The 21,488-nt window shown below is 56.9% G+C and overlaps 6 protein-coding genes across 6 annotated transcripts; 4 read left to right on the top strand and 2 right to left on the bottom strand.

The window, feature by feature from the left end:
• Positions 1–359: 359 nt before the first annotated feature.
• Positions 360–2,346, top strand: BKCO1_1000314 (dihydroxy-acid dehydratase; the record flags this gene model as incomplete). The annotated part of the gene is made up of 4 exons (XM_020269698.1): positions 360–613; positions 673–680; positions 744–851; positions 902–2,346. 4 exons carry the CDS (start codon positions 360–362, stop codon positions 2,344–2,346), a joined length of 1,815 nt encoding a protein of 604 aa, XP_020135335.1.
• Positions 2,347–4,698: 2,352 nt separating this feature from the next.
• BKCO1_1000313 (bax inhibitor family protein) lies at positions 4,699–5,835 on the top strand (the record flags this gene model as incomplete). Its single annotated transcript, XM_020269697.1, has 3 exons — positions 4,699–5,000; positions 5,060–5,299; positions 5,355–5,835. The coding sequence occupies 3 exons, from the start codon at positions 4,699–4,701 to the stop codon at positions 5,833–5,835; spliced, it is 1,023 nt and encodes a 340-aa protein (XP_020135330.1).
• A 768-nt stretch (positions 5,836–6,603) lies between these two features.
• On the bottom strand, positions 6,604–7,996 carry BKCO1_1000312 (tyrosinase central domain protein; the record flags this gene model as incomplete). Its single annotated transcript, XM_020269696.1, has 4 exons — positions 6,604–6,834; positions 6,919–7,497; positions 7,556–7,718; positions 7,785–7,996. 4 exons carry the CDS (start codon positions 7,994–7,996, stop codon positions 6,604–6,606), a joined length of 1,185 nt encoding a protein of 394 aa, XP_020135329.1.
• A 2,962-nt stretch (positions 7,997–10,958) lies between these two features.
• Positions 10,959–12,471, top strand: BKCO1_1000311 (phosphatidylserine decarboxylase; the record flags this gene model as incomplete). Its single annotated transcript, XM_020269695.1, has 4 exons — positions 10,959–11,183; positions 11,249–11,483; positions 11,536–11,878; positions 11,952–12,471. 4 exons carry the CDS (start codon positions 10,959–10,961, stop codon positions 12,469–12,471), a joined length of 1,323 nt encoding a protein of 440 aa, XP_020135332.1.
• A 922-nt stretch (positions 12,472–13,393) lies between these two features.
• On the top strand, positions 13,394–15,644 carry BKCO1_1000310 (glycoside hydrolase family 78 protein; the record flags this gene model as incomplete). The annotated part of the gene is made up of 3 exons (XM_020269694.1): positions 13,394–13,964; positions 14,105–14,496; positions 14,562–15,644. 3 exons carry the CDS (start codon positions 13,394–13,396, stop codon positions 15,642–15,644), a joined length of 2,046 nt encoding a protein of 681 aa, XP_020135331.1.
• A 1,308-nt stretch (positions 15,645–16,952) lies between these two features.
• On the bottom strand, positions 16,953–21,146 carry BKCO1_1000309 (abc multidrug transporter; the record flags this gene model as incomplete). The annotated part of the gene is made up of 3 exons (XM_020269692.1): positions 16,953–20,065; positions 20,119–21,067; positions 21,132–21,146. 3 exons carry the CDS (start codon positions 21,144–21,146, stop codon positions 16,953–16,955), a joined length of 4,077 nt encoding a protein of 1,358 aa, XP_020135658.1.
• Positions 21,147–21,488: the final 342 nt, after the last annotated feature.

The following is a 21,488-nucleotide window of genomic DNA, read 5'->3' as shown; positions in this document are numbered from 1 at the left end:
GGACACTCGGCACCGCGGGCATCGGCAAGTGCCCCGCGCATCGCATTGGCCAATCAGCGACCACCGACTGCTGCTGATGCAGGCATCGCATCGTCTTTGTCCCGAGAGGGCCGTCTCACGGCGTCTGACTGTCGGAAAAGCTTCGATAGGCTGCCTGTTGGAGCTAGCTCTCCGCAGTACCCAGTAGTCGCCCAGCTATTCCGACTCCAGGCGGTTCGCCAATAGCCGGCCGATGAGGGGTAGCTGGGTAGCTCTGTTCCGCGCCTTCTTCAAAATGTCTTGTGCCCTCTTGCCATCTGTGCCCACGGCAATTGCGCCTCCAGTCGGCCCAGCTTTCTCCAATCGAACTACCTCCCACAATGGATTCGGCAAACCTCCACAAGCAATCCGAACCTGAGGAACCCCGCTTCCTCAACTTCCCACACGCCCCAGATGGCGCCACCCGCGACGGCAAGCCTGTGCTGAACAGGTACTCGACCGTTGTCACCAAGGGACATGACTTCCCGGGTGCTCAGGCTATGCTGTATGCAGCCGGCGTCCCCGACAAAGAGACGATGGAGACTGCCCCTCAGGTTGGCATTGCCTCCGTCTGGTGGGAGGGTAACCCATGCAAGTAGGTACCCACTGCCGTGCAGCTGCTAGTGACCCCGCTAACTCATGTCTTCCGTGTAGCATGCACCGTAAGTTGAATTGCAAACGTTGCTGCTCCTGAGCAGAGTCAACGCTGACGGACCGTGACAAAGTGCTTGATCTGGGAAAAGCCGTGAAGGATGCCGTTCAGAAGCAAGGGATGCTGGCATGGCAGTATAACACGGTTGGAGTGTCCGATGCCATCACCATGGGCGGCGAGGGTAGGTTTCAGCAATGTCCAAGCATCGTCGTGTGCTAACGCCCTATACAGGCATGCGCTTCTCCCTCCAGACCCGTGAGATCATTGCAGACAGTATCGAGACCGTCACATGCGCACAGTTCCACGACGCCAACATCTGCATACCAGGCTGTGACAAGAACATGCCCGGCTGTGTCATGGCCATGGCGCGTCACAACCGCCCGGCTCTGATGCTTTACGGAGGTTCGATCAAGCCGGGCTATTCAAAGCTGCTGCAGAAGCCCATCAACATTTCGACTTGCTACGAGGCACATGGTGCCATGGTCTACAATACCCTGAGAGCCGAACACGACCCTACAATCACGCAAGATGCTATCATGGATGATCTGGAGAAGAGTGCATGCCCGGGGCCCGGCGCTTGTGGAGGCATGTACACGGCAAACACGATGGCGTCGGCCATTGAGACGCTCGGCCTTACTCTCCCTGGCTCATCCTCCACCCCTGCGGAAAGCCCAACCAAGATGCGCGAGTGCGCCAAGGCAGCCGAGTGCATCAAGGTGTGCATGGAGAAAAATATCAAGCCACGTGATATCCTCACAAGGAAAGCTTTCGAGAACGCTATGGTCATCATGATGGCTCTGGGTGGTAGTACAAACGGCGTTCTCCACTTGCTCGCCATGGCCGGAACTGCCGGTGTGCCTCTCACGCTTGACGATTTCCAACACGTGAGCGACAAGATTCCCTACATCGCCAACCTTGCTCCAAGCGGCAAGTTCTACATGGCAGAGCTTTTTGAAATCGGCGGCATCCCTTCAGTTCAGAAGCTCCTGATCGCTGCGGGCTTGCTGGATGGCTCCCTCATCACTGTCACAGGCAAGACGCTTGCGGAAAATGTAGAGTCGTGGCCGTCCCTTCCGCAGGGCAATGAAATCATCCGCACTCTCGACAACCCTATCAAGAAGACTGGCCACATCGAGATTCTGCGCGGAAATTTGGCTCCTGGAGGTGCGGTTGCAAAGATCACTGGCAAGGAGGGCTTGAGTTTCACCGGAAAGGCCATGGTGTTTGACAAGGAGAGCGAACTTGACAAGGCACTCGCCCAGGGCCAGGTCCCACATGGCGAGAACATTGTTATCCTGGTGCGCTACGAAGGTCCCAAGGGTGGTCCAGGCATGCCCGAGCAGTTGAAGGCATCTGCTGCACTCATGGGCGCCAAGCTCACGAACGTGGCACTAATCACCGATGGGCGGTACAGTGGAGCATCGCATGGCTTCATTGTTGGCCACATCGTTCCAGAGGCAGCCGTCGGAGGTCCAGTCGCTATCGTCCGTAACGATGACGTGATCACAATCGATGCGGAAAAGAACAGGCTCGATGTCCACCTAAGTGACGAGGAGATTCGGAGGAGGATGTCAGAATGGAAACCTCCGAAGAGGCCCGTCACCAGGGGTGTCTTGGCAAAGTACGCCAGATTGGTGGGAGATGCCAGCCACGGCGCGATGACGGATCTTTTCTGAGTGATTTTACAACTTGGTTTGCCACTCTTCGATGATAATTTAATCCCTTGAATGCCTACTCAACTTTCCTGATGGTCTATTATATCACCCTCTGACCACCTTGACCCGTACTCTATTGTGCCTCGTGGTAAGGGGTCCATCGATTTTCTAAACTGCGGTCATTTCTTGGCAAGCATTTGGATCTGCTCATTCCTTATCTTGCTGCATCTCTTCAACCATAGAGCTGTCAATTGACGTGTTGGCGACACAGCCCTAGAAGAATACTCAACGGTGATTCGCGCGGATCTGACTGGTGCCAACACTCCCCGCTAACGTCTTATTCGTACATGATATCTTGTGCCACGGGCCATCAATCCAAGCAAACGGGGGGCCTTGAAGCACCCATCATAGGGTTCTCAGCCTTAGAAGCCTAGTCTGTTTACCTCACATTGTCCCTCTCGCACAATATCACCAAGTCTGTGTTACCCACTCGAGTGCAGCTAACCGTGTGCCGAAGAAGGACGTTGGTCCCATGTGGTACCGCAGGAGTACGGACACCCCGCACCAATCAGGTCTTGTCGGAGCACCGGCTCGCCTTGGTCGACTCCTTGAGGAGGCAACGTAGTATTGAAGTCTCTCTAGTGCATGCGGCGTCGTGGCCGTGTATCAGAGGTGCCCAGGATAGCTGTCTACCGTCTAACGCTTTTGACCTCATCAAACCTCACAAATGACTTGAGGAAAACACTGGCAGCGTGCATCTCCTCCTCCACAAATACGTAGCTCGTGACCGCGTCTTACTACTTTTATAATACGCCTTGTGTTTCTAGTAACCGCTTTCGGCTTTGGCTGTGACGGTAGGTCGTACTCTTCATGGATGCCAATACAACCAGTTGCAGCTTTTTGACCATGGGACTGCCAGCATTAAGCATGGCTATTACGCACTCCACCCTACGCTACTTTCTATAGCAAGCTCTTCTAAGGGTCTTTAAGCCAACTCCCGCATGAACATGCCCTTGCTTGTTCCTTTTTATCGTTTGTTAGTCTTATATCATATCTCTATCGCGTGCGGTCGAAGGAAGGGGATCCCAATAAAGTTCGAAAATGTGTGACTCGAATCAACGGCAGTGTCCAGAGCGGGTGACACATGAACGCGCCCGACATCGTCGTATTGCGCCCGCCATCTGATCGCAACAGGTGAAGCTCGTAGGAATTGTTCCGCGTCAGCCAGCAGCGTTGCAATCTTGTTCAGAGCAAAGGCTTGACCATGTCCAGATCCATATATCACTGCTTCGGAGGTCATCTTTTGTGAGATCAAGATCACCGTTTGTACGATGGATCATCAGTGGTCTCTGGTAAGATAGAGGTCATGGATCCATAGTCGTTGCTCCCTGACCAACGCACCACCCTTTCCAAACGAATATTCCCCAGCCAGTCGCCCTAGCACATCTTCAGCCTTGAGTTAGCTGAGCTGTCACGCCTCCAACAAAGCCACACTGGACCGACGTTCTCCACTATCTTGAAAGAAACTTCTTGGGATATTACTTCAGGATGTGTTACGTGCTCGTTCCGCGCTACACGGTATGCTCGCATGTCTCGCACCGGCCTGCGCACTGGGGCCAGCAACCCTGTGCCAGGATCCAACAAGCCTTGGACGAGATCAGCAGTCCCAAGTACCATAGCCCTGCGCTCACTGATGCCGCACTCCTCTCAGACCAGGGGGGTCCAAAGGAGCCGTCCGGGGCAGCAGCCGCTATGTCATCTACCTCCATCAGCCGCGCTAGCGATGGCTCAAACGGAGCATCACCGAAGCCTCCGCGACATCTTGGAGGAGTCTTGAAAGCCTCTTCCATTGATGGTGCAGCAACGGAGCGCGCGCTGCCGATGCTCCCGTTCTGGATTCCGGATAGCTGCGTGCTACAGCCAAAGACGGTCGAGAAACCGGTGCATGGCTGGTGTCCGGACTGCGATTGGGAACATGCGAGGCGGATGGGATGGCTGGGAAGAGGGGGGAAAGTAAGGGCGTGGGGACCGGCGGAGAGTGGCTGGGGCGGGAATTGAGGGAGTTGATCTCCTTTGCACGTATGGACCAACAGATGGTGGGATAAAAGCTTCAGCCTTCGATTAATCCGAGGTCAGTCTGGGCACCGGAATACGTAAGCCGATGGAAGTCATGAATGAGGCTGGCGGGTTCGATGGGATTCGAGGGCGGCTGGAGTTAAGAGAATGTCCGCCACCAGTCCGTGCGCGACACACGTGATAATTTTCAAGACGTCACTTTGAAGCTGCCATTGCCGCGCCTTCTCGCCGCCTCCGCTTCTCTCCTCACCAAACAACCGCGCCTCCGCAACCCTCTGCCCGCACGCTTCGCCCACCATGGCGTTCATGCTCCGGCGGCCCTTCGCCATCGCCTCTGCTCTCAGGCAGGCTCCCAAGGCCTCCTCGACCACCATCCGCGCCTTCCACAACACGCCGCTCAAGTCTGCGCCAAAGAGCTTCTTCACCGCGAGGTCGGCCGCGCCCTCGCTCGCCGAATCGAACAATGTCTTCCGCAACACCTTCCGCGCCTTCCGGCGCAACTACTCGCAGCAGACTGCCACCACCTCGAACCCCGAGTTCAGGCAGCGCTTGATCTACGGCGCCGGTATCTTCGGAGGAACGCTTCTGGCTATTAATCTGTAAGCCCTCTTTGTCGGCCCTCCCTGACGCATGACCAAAGCTGACGCCATGTGCACAGCATCTTCAATCGTGAAACCCGCGAGGATGGCGGCATGCCGCCCCACGAGCGCAGCTATCTGAACGACACTTTCCTGCACACTGGTCTCGGTATTGGCATCATTGCTATCGCTGCACGTGCTCTGCACTCGCAAGGATGGAGCTACAGACTCATGAGTGCGAACCCCTGGTTGGTCTTCGGTGTTGGTATCGTGGGATCCATTGGCTCTATGTACGGGTGCATGGCTACTAGCCCTGAAAAGTACGTTGGTCCTCTCTCGTGGAATGCAGAATCGCCATACTAAACTCAATGATAGCTACGTCCAGAAGTATGCTTTCTGGGGCCTCTTCAACCTGACTCAGGCCGCCCTCCTTTCGCCGCTCATGTTCCTGCAGCCCGCTTTACTCGCTCGCGCTGGTCTCTACACCGTCGGTATGATGGGCTCCATTGCCTTCGTCGGTGCGACCGCCAAGCAGGAGAAGTACCTCTACCTCGGTGGCCCTCTCCTCGCTGGTGTCGCCATCGTCGCTCTCTCTGGCCTCGCGCCCCTTGTCCTGCCCGTCACCGCCACCCGCACCCTCATGTGGACTGAAAACCTCTGGCTCTACGGCGGCCTCGCCGTTTTTGGCGGCTTCACCCTGTACGATGTCCAGAAGGTTCTGCACCACGCCCGCATGGCCGAGCGTGGTGTCATGAAGCGTGACGCCGTCAACGAGGCCATAAGCCTCGAGCTCGACTTCATTAACATCTTCGTCCGCATGGTTCAGATTCTGGGCATGCAGCAGAGGCGGAAATAAATGACTTTGGTTTAAGTGCGAAATGGAAGGCTTACTATAGGCAATAATCATTGATGGCGTTGTTTAAGCGGTTACCCTGATCGCAATGTCTTACACATCCCCGCTCTTGCAGTTGGCACTAGCAGGTTCTTTTTTTTATTTTGAAACGGAGGGAAATGGTCCTTTCACAAGAAGACAAAAAAAACAATTGATAATTCTGGAATGAACCGAAGCCAAAGACAAACTTGATTTGTACACGATTTCCTTGAATGAGTGATTTGCGCTTTCTCACAAAGGAGGCTTGGGTACGTACGTACCTTCGAGATTCATGTACGCCAGAATATCTCGATAAAGCTGACCTCTTATTACATGGTGCGATGCAATGACTGTGTGTCATTAAGTTGTTACCCCTTCCCATGAAAGATATGCACTGTCATCTCGTCATCGCCATTTTCAGATGCCCAAAAAGAAGAAGAAACTCAACGCATCTAGCACTACCAGATTGGTTGCTTTTATAATCGCATTTTGATCATTGATTATTGTAATGACCGTCTATATAGTGTAATTAACAAATAATAGCTTCTTTGGCTACCAGTTCATCTTCCTCTCGCTCTTGTTTCCCACTTTCAAACAAAAGAAAAATGAGATGGACAAGAAAGAGAAGGCCATTTGCGAGCATACGCCAGAGAGTATTTATAACAAATGCAGACAAAAGCCGCCTCGCACCCACATCATCTCCCAATCTGCATGATCTCGCTCTTTATTAGCCATCTCCCCCTTCCCGCCAAACTACATGTAAACATAACAGAACGGGCCGGCGAGGGTGCTCATGGCGTCGCGGATGGTGATGGGGTCGGCGGTGTAGGCGAGGTCGAGGACGTCGTCAAGCGTCGTGTTGGCGCTGGGCGGGCTGTTGTTGAGCGTGAGGGTGCCGCCGACGGCGTAAGTGCGGGCGTCGATGTCTTGGTTCTGCCACGTCCACCAGACGCGGTCGATCATCGAGTGGTGGAGGTAGAAGACCTTTTGTTTTTTTTTCCCTTCAGGTTAGCTTCAAAGTTGGAGAAGGGTGCTTGGGTGGTGGTGGTTGCATTGGTTCGTTCTTACAGGATCACCGGGCGAGGCAAAGAGATCTCCACCAGGGTCGCCGTTCATGGTCATATGGCCGCCTGTATGGATTCCCATGAACCCAGACGGGAAGTCTCCCTGCATGACTGTCTGAAAGTCTGATATTTCGTCGTACGTCTCGATGAGCGAGGAGGTGTTGAGGTCGTTGGTGAAACGCGACGACACCCAAGGGTTGATGTCGCGACGCACGCAGCGAGGGTTCAGGCCGAGGCCATCAGCGCGCGGGTTGGTCGTCAGGTCGGTGTAGGCGGGGGATACGGGGCCGAGGCGGGTCGTGAAGTTCTGGAACGGGCCCGACGCTATGCAGCCGCCGCCTTGCGCTGGCGGGATGGTGATGTAGGGTGCTGCGGACGATGGTACGTACACAGGACTGTGCTCCTGGTACACACCGTCACCCGACATGGATGTGTCCGAGCCGTCGAAGATGGGCGAGAGCCGGGGGTCTTCAGCGTACTGCGGCCAATTCCAGTAGGGCTGCGTGCCCGTATAGCCGCACTCGTTGCGGAGAGCTTGCTCGTACGACCAAGTGAAGTAGCGGTGCCACGAGAGGAAGTTACCCTGGTTATGCGTTCAGTAGTTAGCTCTTTGAATATCCATGGGGCCGGTTTTCACTCACGGTTCCGTGGATGGTTAGGGTCTGGTTGATGTGGGTGGCCACGAAATCATCGTAACGGGTCTCGCATCCCGGACAAAGCTCACTTGGAGTAATGGAAGGCTTCGTGGAGATGCACTGTACAGCGGCAATGTACGCTTTTCTCTCCTCAACAGAGAGAGCGCCCCTGTATCGCTGGTAAGTAACTGTTTACTTCACTCGGGGCTGGGGACTTTGACGAGGGAATACGCACCATTCCCTCCGAACAGACACGTTTTCGAGGGTGCAGCTGTCGGAAATGTAGCCATTGGTTTGGATATACAAGCCCAAATTCGCCAGAGCCGTCGCGGCCAACTGGTCGGTCTTGAGCAGGAGGTTGTTCGCGGCGGCCTCCTTCTTCACAATGGCGGCGCCACTAGCTGCACCCACAAGCGCCGCGGTGGCGACAACCTTCTCGAAGAGCATTGTGGCGAGCGGGCCGGATGTTGTAGAGTCCCTGGACCTCTCCACGAATTGGCTTGATGGGAAGCTCGGTAGCGGAAGGTGTGGCAGGAGCAGCGGCACCTGTCAATTTATTTGCTACGTCCTTTTTTTTTTTTCGGCGCATGTAGGTAAATGGCTTTACAAAGAGACGGATGGCCGGCAGTGCATAGCGCTGTGGCACAGAAGGGGGTTCGGGGAATGGATGGGAGCGAGGTTGTAGCGTTAATGCGCAGAGAAGCAGGGCGGTGATTGAATCTCGGTGAAGAAGCCCTTAAGCAGGGCGCAAACGCGAGACAGCGCCACCCAAAAGTCGGCTCCTGCACGGCAGTTGCTCGAATGCGGCGAAGAACCGAGCTGGCGTTCCATTCGTGAAGAGGGAAGCAGCCCGCAAAGCCCCTCGTCTGCGGCATTGTTGGACTCGCATGTGGCGGCGCCGGAGAAAAGCGGTAGCTAGTTAAAGTGGGCTCCGCGCTGATTATCAGCGTGTGCCGTGCCGCCATGTAGATGGGGGCCGAATCAAATAAAGAAAAAAAAAACTAGAGATGCTGTGGGATGAGAGCACCATTGGCCCAGCGTTGCACCGGCCCGCTCACAATCCAAGGGAAAGACTTGCACGAGAGTCGCAGTTGTTGGGCAGCTTCTGAATCTCAAACATTGTCCACGAAGATTGCAGGAAAGCAGGTTGGATCTGGGGCTTGGTGTGTGGGACAATGCCCCTAGGCCGTATCAGGGTTGGTGCTCCTGCGGGATCGGCCTTTATTATTCAGACAACAACACTTCAGGCAGAAAGTGTCCGCTCGCTTATTCCAAGCCTGGCATGCGCGGAAAATGCCAGCTTGCCACTTACTCGGTCGGGCAGGCATTTAGATGACACAGCCGAGTGGCCAAGTTATCGATATCGATAATATAGCCATGCTATATGTTCGCCAGGAGGAGCTACTGCAATCGGAGTGCCTCTGGCCTATGAAGGGAGACTCACAGGCTACCTACATCTTTCTGGGCCATTCGGAAGCGAGGACGCAGACAAGGAGATGTAGAAGGAGCCACGCGTATGTCAAAGCTGGCTGTTTGGGTCTTCACGCAACTTGGCAGGTGGGATCGACTTGAGTTGAGATGGCGTCCGGTGCACACTGTTCCATAGATTCGGCTCTTCTGCTGTCGTCTAGAGGAGAATACGTCACAAAGAACACGGGCTCGGGACGTTCAAGGACAGACTTCCCGGGCTGGGTCATGGTGCGGGCGACCATGGCTCCGGCTGTGGACCACCACGTACGTAAAGAGGATCGACGGCGAAGGCGAGGGGCCAGGTCCGTGCCTGAATAGATGTGGGCTCCAGGAAAAAGACAGCAGCGGCAATGGACCCGACACAGCGGAGCAGCCGAAAGAGCAGGACAAATCGCTACCCCCGGCGCAAGTCGACGGCCTTGCCATCGTCGATTTCAGGCAATGATGTCCTGAAGCACGCGCCTCAGACGGCGATCAAGCAACGATCTCCCGCAGTCCATGACGCGTGCCCACGGCCGCTTCTCGCGCTGTTTCGGGGCGCGACGGGGATGCGGGAGCGTAGGCTGGCGGCTCTTCTGAGCCCGGACGAGCCACAGGGCGGCGGGATGGGGGCCGGATGAGGAAGCCGACAGCACGGGGAAAGTGGGAACTCGCGAGGGCCTGGAAAGACTGAATCGCAAACAGACAGAGGCGGGCGGGCGGGAAGGATGAGATGCAGTTGCGACGTGGGCGAGGCCCAGTTGCAAGCGAGCCGCCTATCTACGCCCAGCCAATCACAGCCGCCCGCGCCTCGTACCTGCCCTTAGCTGCCCTGCCTGCTCCTGCCTGCCTGCTCCTGCCTGCCTGCTTCTGCCTGCCGCCTGCCTCACATCGCTGTGCCGCACTGCAACACCATCCTCTAACCGACAACGCCCGCTCCGGCTCCGTGCCCGCACTGCCATTGTTGCCACGCCATCTTGTCACGAACCTACTTGCGCAATCTGGCCCCATTAGCCGTCCCCGGCCAGTCGCTTGCGCTCCTTTGATTGCCCGGGCTCTCCGTCTGCCGCCTTGTCTTCTCATCAATCCGTCTCTTGCGCAGCCACCAGGGAACATTGCAAACCCCCGCGCCGTTGGAGACGTCCCCTTGCGGCACACCCAGGTGGACGCTGCGGGCGCATTGACGTGAGGGCTCCTTGTCGAGTATCACAGCAACCAACGCCCTGCTTCACGCTTCCCATGGACTTCTCCAAAGCTGGCCCGGGAGCTGCCATGCCTTCTGCCAGTCTATTCTCCAGGCCCGTTGGGACCTTCGGGATGCGACGCTCGATATCGCCCGGCCTCATCCCTGGTCCGACAGCTCATGCCGGGCGCCGTACTGTTTTAGCACCTTCTGGCCCAGGCGGTTGATCGGCCGAGAATACCACCCCTCCTCCCACGCGGTGGCGTGTACCGTTGGTGACCCCTCTTCCCGAAAAAGAAACCCGCGCCTGCTCATGCAGCAACAGTGTCTCCGGCCTCTCCCGGCTCTGGCATGGAGACCACTGAACCCTGCATAGGCTACCAGAAAGACCATTAATCTGCCGCCAGCCTAGCTGGTCTCGGGCCGAAGTCCTTCACCCGCCATGTGCTCTTACGCCACGACGCATCTTCTGCGACAGGCTCGTACGCTTGGCTCGCCAGGCACAAGGGCGCCATGTGGAAGCCCACCCGCCTTTCCTGTAATATCCTCGTCGATCCATTTCCTTAACATGCCGGCCCCCTTCCATACTTTCTGCGGGCCTTTTGCCTGAGTCTTTCAACGCGTGCTCACTCTTTTCCATTCGATGTTCCACATAGATACCTTGGTTCGCTCTGTTCACAGCCAACGCATCAGATTCGATCCCGCAAACCCCTTCTCTTGATTCAATACAGGCCAGTGGCGGCCGGCCGTACCACAAGGACGTTGGCTGTTACCAACATGTCCGTCTACTTGAAGCGTCAATCCGGCTCTGATCCAGGCCGTAACCCCGGGCCTCCAAGTTTTCCGCCAGAATACGTGAACTTCAGTGCTGCCGATGAAATACTCTCCATCACCAGCGTCTTTACCGCCTTGGCGTTGGTGTTGGTCATCCTCCGCCTCTACGTGAGGGGATGGATGTTGAGGTTTCTTGGGTCGGACGACTATGTCATGTTGTTTGCCATGGTCAGTATCTCTATTGCGAGCAAACTAAGCTGTGGGAGTACACCTTTACTGATTCAACCATGCAGGTGTTGAGCCTAATCGTCATGGTCTGCTTTGTTCAAGAGATCAAGTACGGATTGGGGAAGCACGCTGTCGTGATGCTCTCGGACTCTGTCAACTACACGAAATTCTCAAAGTGGCTTTACATTCACAGCCTTATCATAATGGTCGCGGTCAGTGCGGTCAAGGTCTCGATTGCACTGTTCCTCATGCGCCTTGCCGAGAGAACAAGGAAAGTTAGGTTTCTGTGGGGGATGATTGGTGAGTTGAAGCCCGAGACGGGAAGGCTTCTCTGCTAACCTCTGGCTCGCAGTATTCCTCGTCCTCTTCACTGTTGCTTGCGCCTGCACTTTGATTTTCCAGTGTTCGCCAATCGCTGCCGCTTGGGACTACTCCCTCCGTATGCCACCGGCGAAGGCAAAATGCTTTTCGATGAACACTTTCAGAAATATTGGCATGTTCAACAGCATTGTAAACATCGTCACCGACCTCCTCTTTGCATCGCTTCCAGTTCCTTTGATCTGGGAGTTGCAGATCAACATTCGAGCGAAGCTCACGCTGGCCTCTATTCTCAGCCTCGGTTTCTTCGCTTCCGCCGCAGCCATCGTCAAGTGCGTCTCGCAGTGGAACGTGCTGGATGAGCCGGATTGGACAGTGTACGTATCCCGCCCTTCGTCCAGCTTTTCCTACTCGGACCAGGTTGCGGCTGACCACGTCACTCGCTCGCAGGCATGACTCGTTCAACGTGTGGAACTGCATCGAGCTGAATATCGGCATCGTTGCAGCCTGCCTGCCGGCCCTGAAGCCTCTGTTCAACTGGTTCCTTGAAACTGCACGGGCAATTACCAGTTCTGGCGGACGATCTGGTATCCGTCGTCCCACGGGCTACGGCAGCCGATCGACTACGCTCGGATACATGAAGCAGCATGATAGCTTCGCCATGGCGAGCATATCACGGTCTCGAGGAGACGCAGCAATGGGAAAGATAGGTCCATACGTCGCACAGGTCTCGGTGGGTGTGAAAGAAGTAGGCAAGAAGGCGCCCGGCTTAGACAGAGGACTTCCTCTGAGCTCGGACTTGAGCAGAGACTCTGGCGGCTCGGGGTCCAAGGCATCCAAGGAAGGGGAGAAGCATTGGGATGTCGAAGCAAGGAAGACCAGCGGCGATGGTATTCTGTCACACGAAGAGGGTGGTTCCAGACCAAGAGGCCACGTCATCCTGCGAACAACGGAAGTACATGTGAGCTGAGTGTGCGGGTCGGGTCTATGGTCATATGGTCGGTATGTTCTGCTCTGGTCCCCTCGATTCTCCTTTTCACGTCTCATACTTAGCTTGGTTGCCGCGTTAGAAAGAAAGCTTTTTGTTGCTCCGGGCACTTTTACTTGCGTACTTGCATACTGTACTGCATGTTCTTGAGGCGAGGCAAACTACCAAGGAGCGCCGACAAAAGCCAGCATATCTGACGAAACATGCGACATCACGCCTTCGGCTTGGGGATTGTTCGGAGCCAGGGCTCCGTGCCCCGACCTCGACCGCTTCTCCAGCGCCTGATGTCGTCTCTGGTCTCCACATTGCGGGGGTTGCCGGCCGAAGTCCGGCCATGCGCATGACATGTCGATGGTCAACAGCAGGACCGCAGCCCGTATGAGTGGCCGCCTCGGGAACGGATGCTCCTACCTGCCGGGCCTTCTCAGGAGCTCGTCGTACCAACGCTCGTGATTTGCAATACTGCGGGGTGCAGGGCGGGGCTTCTTCACCAACCATTGCCGACGGCCATTCCGCCCGACGCTACCAACATGTTCTCGCCGACCTCTCCGGCCCATCGCTACTCGTATGACGCGCATCATGTGGCTTCGGTCCAGCCCACCCCGAGATGCCAAGCACGCCGTCCCCGACTTTTGATCAAGCTTCCCCACGCTCTCATGCGCCATCCCTGCTGCGGCCGTGAACACCACCTCCTCGGTCCATGTTCCTTGCATTTGGTCTTCGCTCAACCATTCAGACGTCATCCGGCGCCACCTGTCTCGGCCGTCGCTGTACCGCCGGTGGCGGCTAAATCGTGAGCCTCTGGAGATTTTTCATGACCAAGCTCCACCAGCATGTTTTCTTAAAGGAAGCGCGGCTTGCGGTCGTTGCAGCCTTCGTGCATACCCCTCTCGCACCTGCAACAATGGCCCCGTCCGCCCTATTCCGACGCGCTGCGGCAGTCTTTGGCACCCTCGCAGCTTCCACGCTTGCCGTGCCGTACGAGCAGTACATCCTCGCACCCTCCAGCCGCACCTTGCACCCGGTCTCGGTATGGAAGGTCAATGGCACCGTCCCGGGCGCCGAGAGCGTGGCTGGTGACGCCCTGGGCAGCGCCACTTTCACCGACGCCTCGGCCGCCACCTTCGACTACGAGAAGAACATTGCCGGTGTCGTCTCCCTGACCGTGGGCGACGTGTCGGACGAGAATCAGTACATTGGCATCACCTTCTCCGAAAGCTCGCTCTGGATCTCGGGCGAGAGTAGCGACGCCACGGCCGACGCGGGCAACGACGAGACGCTGTGGTTCCAGCCCAAGGAGGCGGGCGTGTACACCGTTCCCAGGCAGAACGAGCGCGGTGCATTTAGATATCTGAGCTTGGTCCACAACACCACGGGCAGCTTGGAGATCACCCAGGTCACGACACATTACACGGCCATGCCGCACTATGCCGATGACCAGCTGAGGAACTATACCGGCTACTTCCACTGTGACGGTAAATATTGCTTTGACGAGCGGCTTAAGAGGCTTTTGCTAACGTCTAACGGATGAATTGCTGAACCGTGTATGGTATGCCGGTAAGTATGGCTATTCGGTTGACTCTGTGAGAATTGACTGCTGATTCCTCCTGGACAGGCGCGTACACCAACCAGATCTGCACAATCGACCCCCAGTACGGCGACGCCCTCATCTACCTCAACCAGATCACCTCCAACATGACTTCGGACGAAGTTGGCAACCTGCCGTGGTACGTCAACTACACCATCACCAACGGCACCTCGGCGCTCGTCGATGGAGCCAAACGTGACAGACTGGTCTGGGCTGGCGACATGGCCATTGCCGTGCCTGGTGTCGTCGCCTCAACAAACGACCTCGTGTCCGTGCGAAACTCTCTCAACTCGCTCTTCGACATCCAGAACAAGAGCACTGGCCAGCTGCCGTATGCCGGTCGGCCCTTCACTTTCATGCTCTCGCACACATACCATCTGTACACCATCATTGGCGTAGCAGATTACTTCCTGTACTCGGTAAGGAAAGGGAAACTTCTGCAAAGGATATCCTACCACATAGCAGTGCTGACAAAGTTTGGCAGGGCGACATGGACTATCTGCAGAGCACCTGGTCCGACATCAAGCTGGCCATGAACTTCTCCCTCGGCTTCATCGACTCAAGCGGCATGATGAATGTGACGGCGCCGGCCGACTGGCTGCGCTTCGGCATGGGCGGCCACAACATCGAAGCCAACGCCATCCTGTATCACACCCTCAACCAGGTCTCCACCCTCGCCTCGGCCCTCAACGAGACCGACCTCCTCGCCTCCTGGTCCACCACCGCCTCGGGCATCAAGACCGCCGCCAACGACCTCCTCTGGGACGCCTCCGCCGGCCTCTACCGCGACAACGAGACGACGACACTGCACCCGCAAGACGGCAACGCCTGGGCCGTCGTCGCCAACCTGACCCTCAACAGCACGCAATCCGCGCAGATTTCGTCCAACCTGGCGGGGCGGTGGACGGCGTACGGCGCGCCCGCGCCCGAGGCCGCCGACGCCATCTCGCCCTTCATCAGCGGCTTCGAGCTGCAGGCGCACATCGCGGCGGGCAACGCGTCGGCGGCGCTGGCCCTGACGCGGCTGCAGTGGGGCTTCATGCTCGACGACCCGCGCATGACCAACTCGACCTTCATCGAGGGCTACAGCACGACGGGCGAGCTGCACTACGCGCCCTACACCAACGACCCCCGCATCAGCCACGCCCACGGCTGGGCCACGGGCCCCACCAGCACCTTGACCTTCCTCGTCGCCGGCCTCCGCCTCGTCGGCGCCGCCGGCGAGACGTGGCGCCTCGAGCCCAGCTTCGGCGACCTCACCGCCGTCGAGGCCGGCTTCGCGACGCCGCTGGGCGCGTTCAGCACGAACAACACGAGAGACGCCGAGACGGGCGCGTTCAGCATCGTCTTCGAGACGCCCGAGGGCACGAGCGGCGCGGTGAGCGTGGAGCGCCCTTCGTGCGGCGGCACCTTGACGGTGAAGCCTGACGGCGGGGCGGAGGCGGATGCCGTGACGAGGGAGGTGCGGGAGAAGGAGGGCGGGGACGGGGACCCGGTCGAGAGGATCGAGGTGGATGGGTTGAGTGGCGGGAAGTGGACGGTCGAGTTTGCTTGCTCGGCCTCGTGAGTGAGTGAGTGAGTGGGCGAGGCAAGTGAGAGGGATGATAAGTAGCGAATCAACTTCCGTTTTTCCGCTCTTGGAAAACATTGTCAGGACGGCATTGGAAAGCCTTATTATATGCTATGCCAGCGTTGCTGCAGCAGCGAGCATTGAAACGACGGTGTTTTCGTTGCAGTGATTTGTGATGGAGGAGTCTGACCATAGGAGAACTCGTCAAATTCGTCGTTGTCTTTAGGATCCATTACGTGTCGAGGGTGGCTGTGGCAGTCCGAGAGCTGCCAGCTGCTTGTCGCATCCAGCCCCGTCTTGGTAAGCAATGGTGGCTATCCTTTGTGATGCAGAGGTCGGAGTAGTACTTTTCCGGGACCAGAGACAGGCTCGGAACCTTCAGCGACGAATACAAACAAGTACGGAAGAAGTTGAAATATGTCATGACTACAAAAACAACGAGAATACAATTGGCAGATTAGATTTTTTTTAGTCTACCATGTCTATTTCCTCAGTCTTGTCTCTTTTCTCGGTGCTTGGGTCTTAAAGGAACAGCCGGCCACACAAGACATGCATGCCCAGGCCCCAGGCATACCCCAGCCCGCTGTGTGGGAAACGAAAAGAGAAAACAAAGCAAAAACAAGAACAGAAAGGAAATCATCGAGGGTTCTAAGCAGGGTCCATAGGCTCCTTTGGCTCCTCGCCGTAATTGCTACAAATATCTGGAGCATCGTCTCCCTGCGGCACTGCTGAACACGCAGCACCAGGCTCTTCCGAAAAAGCCCAGATCAGCGGTCGTGTAATCTGGATAGTTGGATCGATATTTCTGGTTCCCAGACAAATGCTGCGGCTATGGAGGTGCCGCCGGAGGACTGCAACTGCAACCCTTCCAAGTGTTGCAGCGTCTCTTTCTGCTTCTCAGGGGTTTGGGGTGGAGAGATCACTTGGCCTTCACCCTCTCGGGGCTCGCCGTTCACGTGCCGAGGCGGGTTGAAAGCTACGCCAACGGCTACCGAGCTAGGTCGGCTTGCATGAATGTCTGAGCTAGATGTCGGCATGGCTTGTATGTGGTGCCGAAAAGTTGTGGAAGGAAGTGGCCGAAGCTTTGCGGAAGGCACCGGCTGACACTGCGGAGCTGAGCTGTAGATGACAGGCACTCCGCCATGGCGCCTGCCATGCCATCGTGTGGTGGAAACAATCACGGCATAGGCCAGATGTGACGGTACAGAGAAATGGAATCTATCGCTACCCATCCATCACGGCTTCAGACCACCCTATTCCAACACGTTTCTCTCCTCTCGGCATTTCTCGTCCTTTTAGACTCATCTACCTCAACGTCTGATGCATCACGCTATTCTTGTAGCTCTCGCTCCTCGCAAATAAATCTTCATGCGTGCCCTGATCAACACAGCTTCCTCCCTCGATCAGGAAAATCACATCCGCCTTCCTGATAGTCGCTAGACGGTGCGCAATGACAACAACAGTGACGTTGCCCGTCATGAGACTGTCGAGAGTCGTCTGCCAGATGCGCTCGCTCTCGGCGTCGAGAGCCGAGGTGGGCTCGTCAAGCAGGAGCAAGCGAGGCTTGCGCAGCAGCGCACGTGCGATGGACAGACGCTGACGCTGACCACCCGAGAACTGAGAGCCCTTGGTACCGCAGCGCGTGTTGTAGCCCTCGGGAAGCGACATGATGGTATCGTGGATGTTGGCTGCGCGGCATGCCACCTCAACATCCGCATCAGAGACATGCACACCCGGTGGAGCCCCGAGGGCGATGTTGAAGCGGATGCTACCGTCGAAGAGACACGAGTCCTGCGGCACAAGCGCGACGTCGTCGCGGAAACCCATACCGGTCGAGGGTAGGTTGCTGATGGTGCGCCCGTCGAGCTTGACCGTGCCCGACGACGGCTTGTAGAAGCGCTCGAGCAGCGCCAGTGTCGTCGACTTTCCAGATCCCGAGTGGCCCGTCAGCGCCGCAAATTGGTTCGCTTTGATGTCAAGCGTCAACCCCTTGAGCGCCTCGACATTGGGTCGCGACGGGTACGCGAACCGCACGTCTTCAAAGGACACCGACATGCCTTGCTGGTTCTGGCTGCCCTGCGACTTTCCGAACTGCTTCATCGCAAGTCCGCTGGTTTCATCACCGTCTTGCTCTGGGTTGTACTCGTCCTCGAACGACGTCAGGACATTGCCACCATGAGAGTCTTGGTATGTACCCGCCGACGGGTCGCGCGGCGCGCCATCGATCAGATCGAGGATCCGACGCGCGCCGACACCAGCGCGGGAGATGTCAGGCGCCAGCGAGAAGAATTGACCGCAGCTCTGGGCTGAGAAGAGGAGAGCGGGCAAGACGATGAAGAACTGCGTCTGCGTGTAGGTACCGTCCGCCGTCTTCTTCGCGCCCCACCAGTATGCTAGCGCATAGATGAGGTTGCTGACGCTATAGGATAGGGCCAGCCAGAAATTGCCAATAGTGATACCCTGGATAGTCGCGTCGTAAGGCTCCTTCAGAGCGCGTTGGTATACCGAGAGCTCAAGATTTTCGAGAGAGTACGCGGCGACCGTCTGAATGCAGTCAACCGCTTCCTTAGCCACACCAACGGAAGTGCTAAACGCTTTGGCGTGCTTCTCATGGAATCGCGCGTACATGCGGAGACGAAGGTAGCCGGAGAGCAGCAGAATTGGCACTGTGGCCAGGAGAACGATGGCAATCTTCCACGCAACGATGTGCGAAATGGTCACACCCATGACCAGGCTGACGACGATGGAGAAGGAAATACCGAGCACTGAGCCCGTCATGCCGCTGAGACTGTTGGTATCGGTGGTGATGTACGAGAGCAGTGTGTCAGGGGTGCGGCCTTCGGACTCGTGCCATGCAACATCTTGGTGGAGGAGAGAGCGCAGCGTCAAAATCCGCGTTTTGACCAGAAGCTTCTCAGAAACAAAACCAAAAGCAGAGCCGCGTGTGACGGAAGCACTGAACTCGAGTATAGCGAGAAGGAAGAAAAGACGGGAGAAGAAAATGCCACTCCATCGGACAAGTGCCTCGTCTTCGCATGGATTGATGTGGGAGATCATGTTACCGAAGATCAAAGCCTCAGCGGAATGAGAGCCTCCAACGATGATGGCTGCGATGACGCCAACGATGACATACAGACGCCACCGGCGAGCAAGTCTGATAACAGCAATGAGGGTGGAGATGAAGGAGCGCTGGTGTTTGCTTTTGTTGTCCGCTACGACGGTAAGTTCTGGGTTGATGTGGGAATCGAGCAGCGGGAGATCTTCGTCATCGTCGTCAGAATCCAGGTTGACATCGCCCATGTCCGCATCCCTCTTTTCGACATCCGAGAAGCGGCCGCCGCTGCCAGCTGCAGAGGATTCCCCCTTATCGCCGGCATCAATCAGCTGTTGAGTGACAGCCCTGTCCTCTTCCTTCTGGATGTCTTGGATCTTTACGAGCGAGGCGAAAACGCCGTCTCGTTGAATGAGCTCATTATAGCCACCCTCCTCTTCGACCTTGCCTTTGGCCATGACGATAATCTTGTCCGCATTTTTGACAGTAGCCAGACGGTGTGCAATCACGATGATAGTCTTACCCTGACACGTTTCCTCCAGCGACTTCTGGATATTCTGCTCGGAGAACGAGTCCAAAGCAGACGTTGCTTCGTCAAGGATCAAAACCGGTGCGTCGCGGATCAGAGCGCGAGCAATAGCCACACGCTGTTTCTGACCGCCAGAAAGCTGCCTACCGCCAGGGCCGACCCGCGTCGCCAAGCCGTGTTCCATGTTGTTCGCAAACTCGGTGACGCCGGCACGACTGGCGGCTTCCTGCACTAAGCGGATGGTCTTCTTGCATGCGGCATCAGCAGCCATGTCAAAAGTAGAGCCCTTCTGGACCTTCTGGACGCATTCGTTCAGGCTACCATTGCTAATGTTGTCCTGAAGGAAGAGGTGGTCACGGCGTGGTGAGCCGATTAGACCGAAGGCGATATTCTCAAGGATAGAGACATCAAAGAGGGAGGGGTTTTGCTCGACGATAGCGGTGTTGCTGCGCAGAAAACGTGTGTTCATCTCCTTGATGTCCATGCCGTCGACAAGAATGGAACCTTCGCCATCTTCGAGATCGTAAATGCGCGGGAGCAGCGAAGCGAGTGTAGACTTGCCGCTGCCGGAGGAACCAACAAGGGCTGTGATCTTCTTGGGCTCAATGCTTAGGGAAACACCGTCGAGAACCTGGGCATCCGGGCGCGAGGGGTAGCGGAAGCGGACATGCTGCAGCTCAAAGCCACCCTCGAAGCTGGGTGGAATCTGGCCGTGAAAATCGGATGTGCCGTCGATTTTCGACTCACGATCAACCGTCTCAAAGAGCTTCTTGGAAGCCACGGCTGCTCCAGAGAAAATCTGCAGAAAAGGCGCGACCTGGGTGAGGATGAAGGAAGCTGATATGCATGTCAGCACTTGTTCGTTGAGCAAAAGTGGCAACAGAGCCTACCGTCAACTAGAACCAATATACATGTGTACACCCTGCCGACAGTGAAATTGCTATGGTCGGCAATTGCGTCTGCAATTTGCTGGCTGCCCTGCCAAATAGCCACGGCATTGGCCGTGTAAGCGATCAAGTACAGACCACCAAGTTGCAGGGCGGCAGTAATGAATTGACCAATAGCGGCAGGCTGCACCTTCAGCAGATGGCCGGCAAATATGCCCTCCAGACGGGACTCCAGACGAAAGGCATGCACGATTTGAATGTTGGACAGACACTCCGAGGCAATGGAGCTGGCTTCGGCAACGGCACCAGTCACCCGCTTTGAATACTTCACCGTGAAGTGACCGCCCGCCTTCGTCATCGCCCAGTATGTCGGCACAAGGGAGAAGAGGATGATGGCAAGTCGGGCGTCCATGATGAAGGCCACTCCGTATGCGGCCAAGAAGTATGACAAACTAGCAATGTAGATGCCGACCTTCTCGGAAACTCCGGCTTGGATAGTGTGCAGGTCGGTGTCCAGGCGCGAGGCAACCTCGCCCGCAGGCATGCCATCGAAGAAAGCAGCCTCCTGGCGCAACAGAGCGGACAGGTAACGAGTGCGGAGGCGGCGAATGAGGCGCTCACCAAACAGGGTCCAGCATCCCATATAAATATAGATCAGAGCGAAGTTGAAGCCAGCGACGATGGCGACCATGACGACTTTCTGGCGCACGGCGTGTTCCAGCCGGGCCGGATCGGGGGCGTCATCGCACGAGGAGGAGTTGAGGTCGTCGACCAGCTTGCCGAACAGGATGCCCAGGAAGGGGAAGGGCAGGCCGGCGCACATGGCGCCAACCACGCCGGCCACCAGCAGGAAGACATCGAATTTCTCGGGTTGAGCGGCGAGCAGCAGAGGAAAGAAGTCCTTGTCGATGAGCGAGCCAGCCAGTCGGGCGAGCAGGCCTGCGCGGGATACCTAACGACGCGAGGTCAGACGGCTTATCGCGCAAAGTGCGGGGAAACAGGAGCAGGAGGCGTACCTTGGTGGCAGCCATGGCTGTTGCGCAGCTGTTGTCAGTGGCGCGTGTCGTGTGGTCGAGTCCAGGGTACACCAATGCACCAGCAGCAGCAGCAGCAGCAGCAGCAGCAGCAGCAGCAGCAACAGAAAGCGCGAGCTCAGGCAGTCATCCGGTCGTCGGCAGCGATCGAGATCTCGTTCATGCAACGGTCGGGAATTTTTTGCCGCCGCTCAGCAGCTCTGGACGGCAGGCCGCATGGCGAAGGTGCCATGGCACCCTCGTATGCCGGAGCTGGTGACCTCAGCAGGCGATGGACGGCCCGTTTCCCCGAATATCGGGCGGGCGCAGCTGGGCGCTCACGAGGGGTGGGCTTGGCTG

This window comes from Diplodia corticola, assembly GCF_001883845.1.
Source record: "Diplodia corticola strain CBS 112549 chromosome Unknown scaffold1, whole genome shotgun sequence".
NCBI classification, from domain to species: domain Eukaryota; kingdom Fungi; phylum Ascomycota; class Dothideomycetes; order Botryosphaeriales; family Botryosphaeriaceae; genus Diplodia; species Diplodia corticola.
Note: the sequence above shows the minus strand (reverse complement) of the source record. Positions and strands in the feature narration are given on the sequence as shown.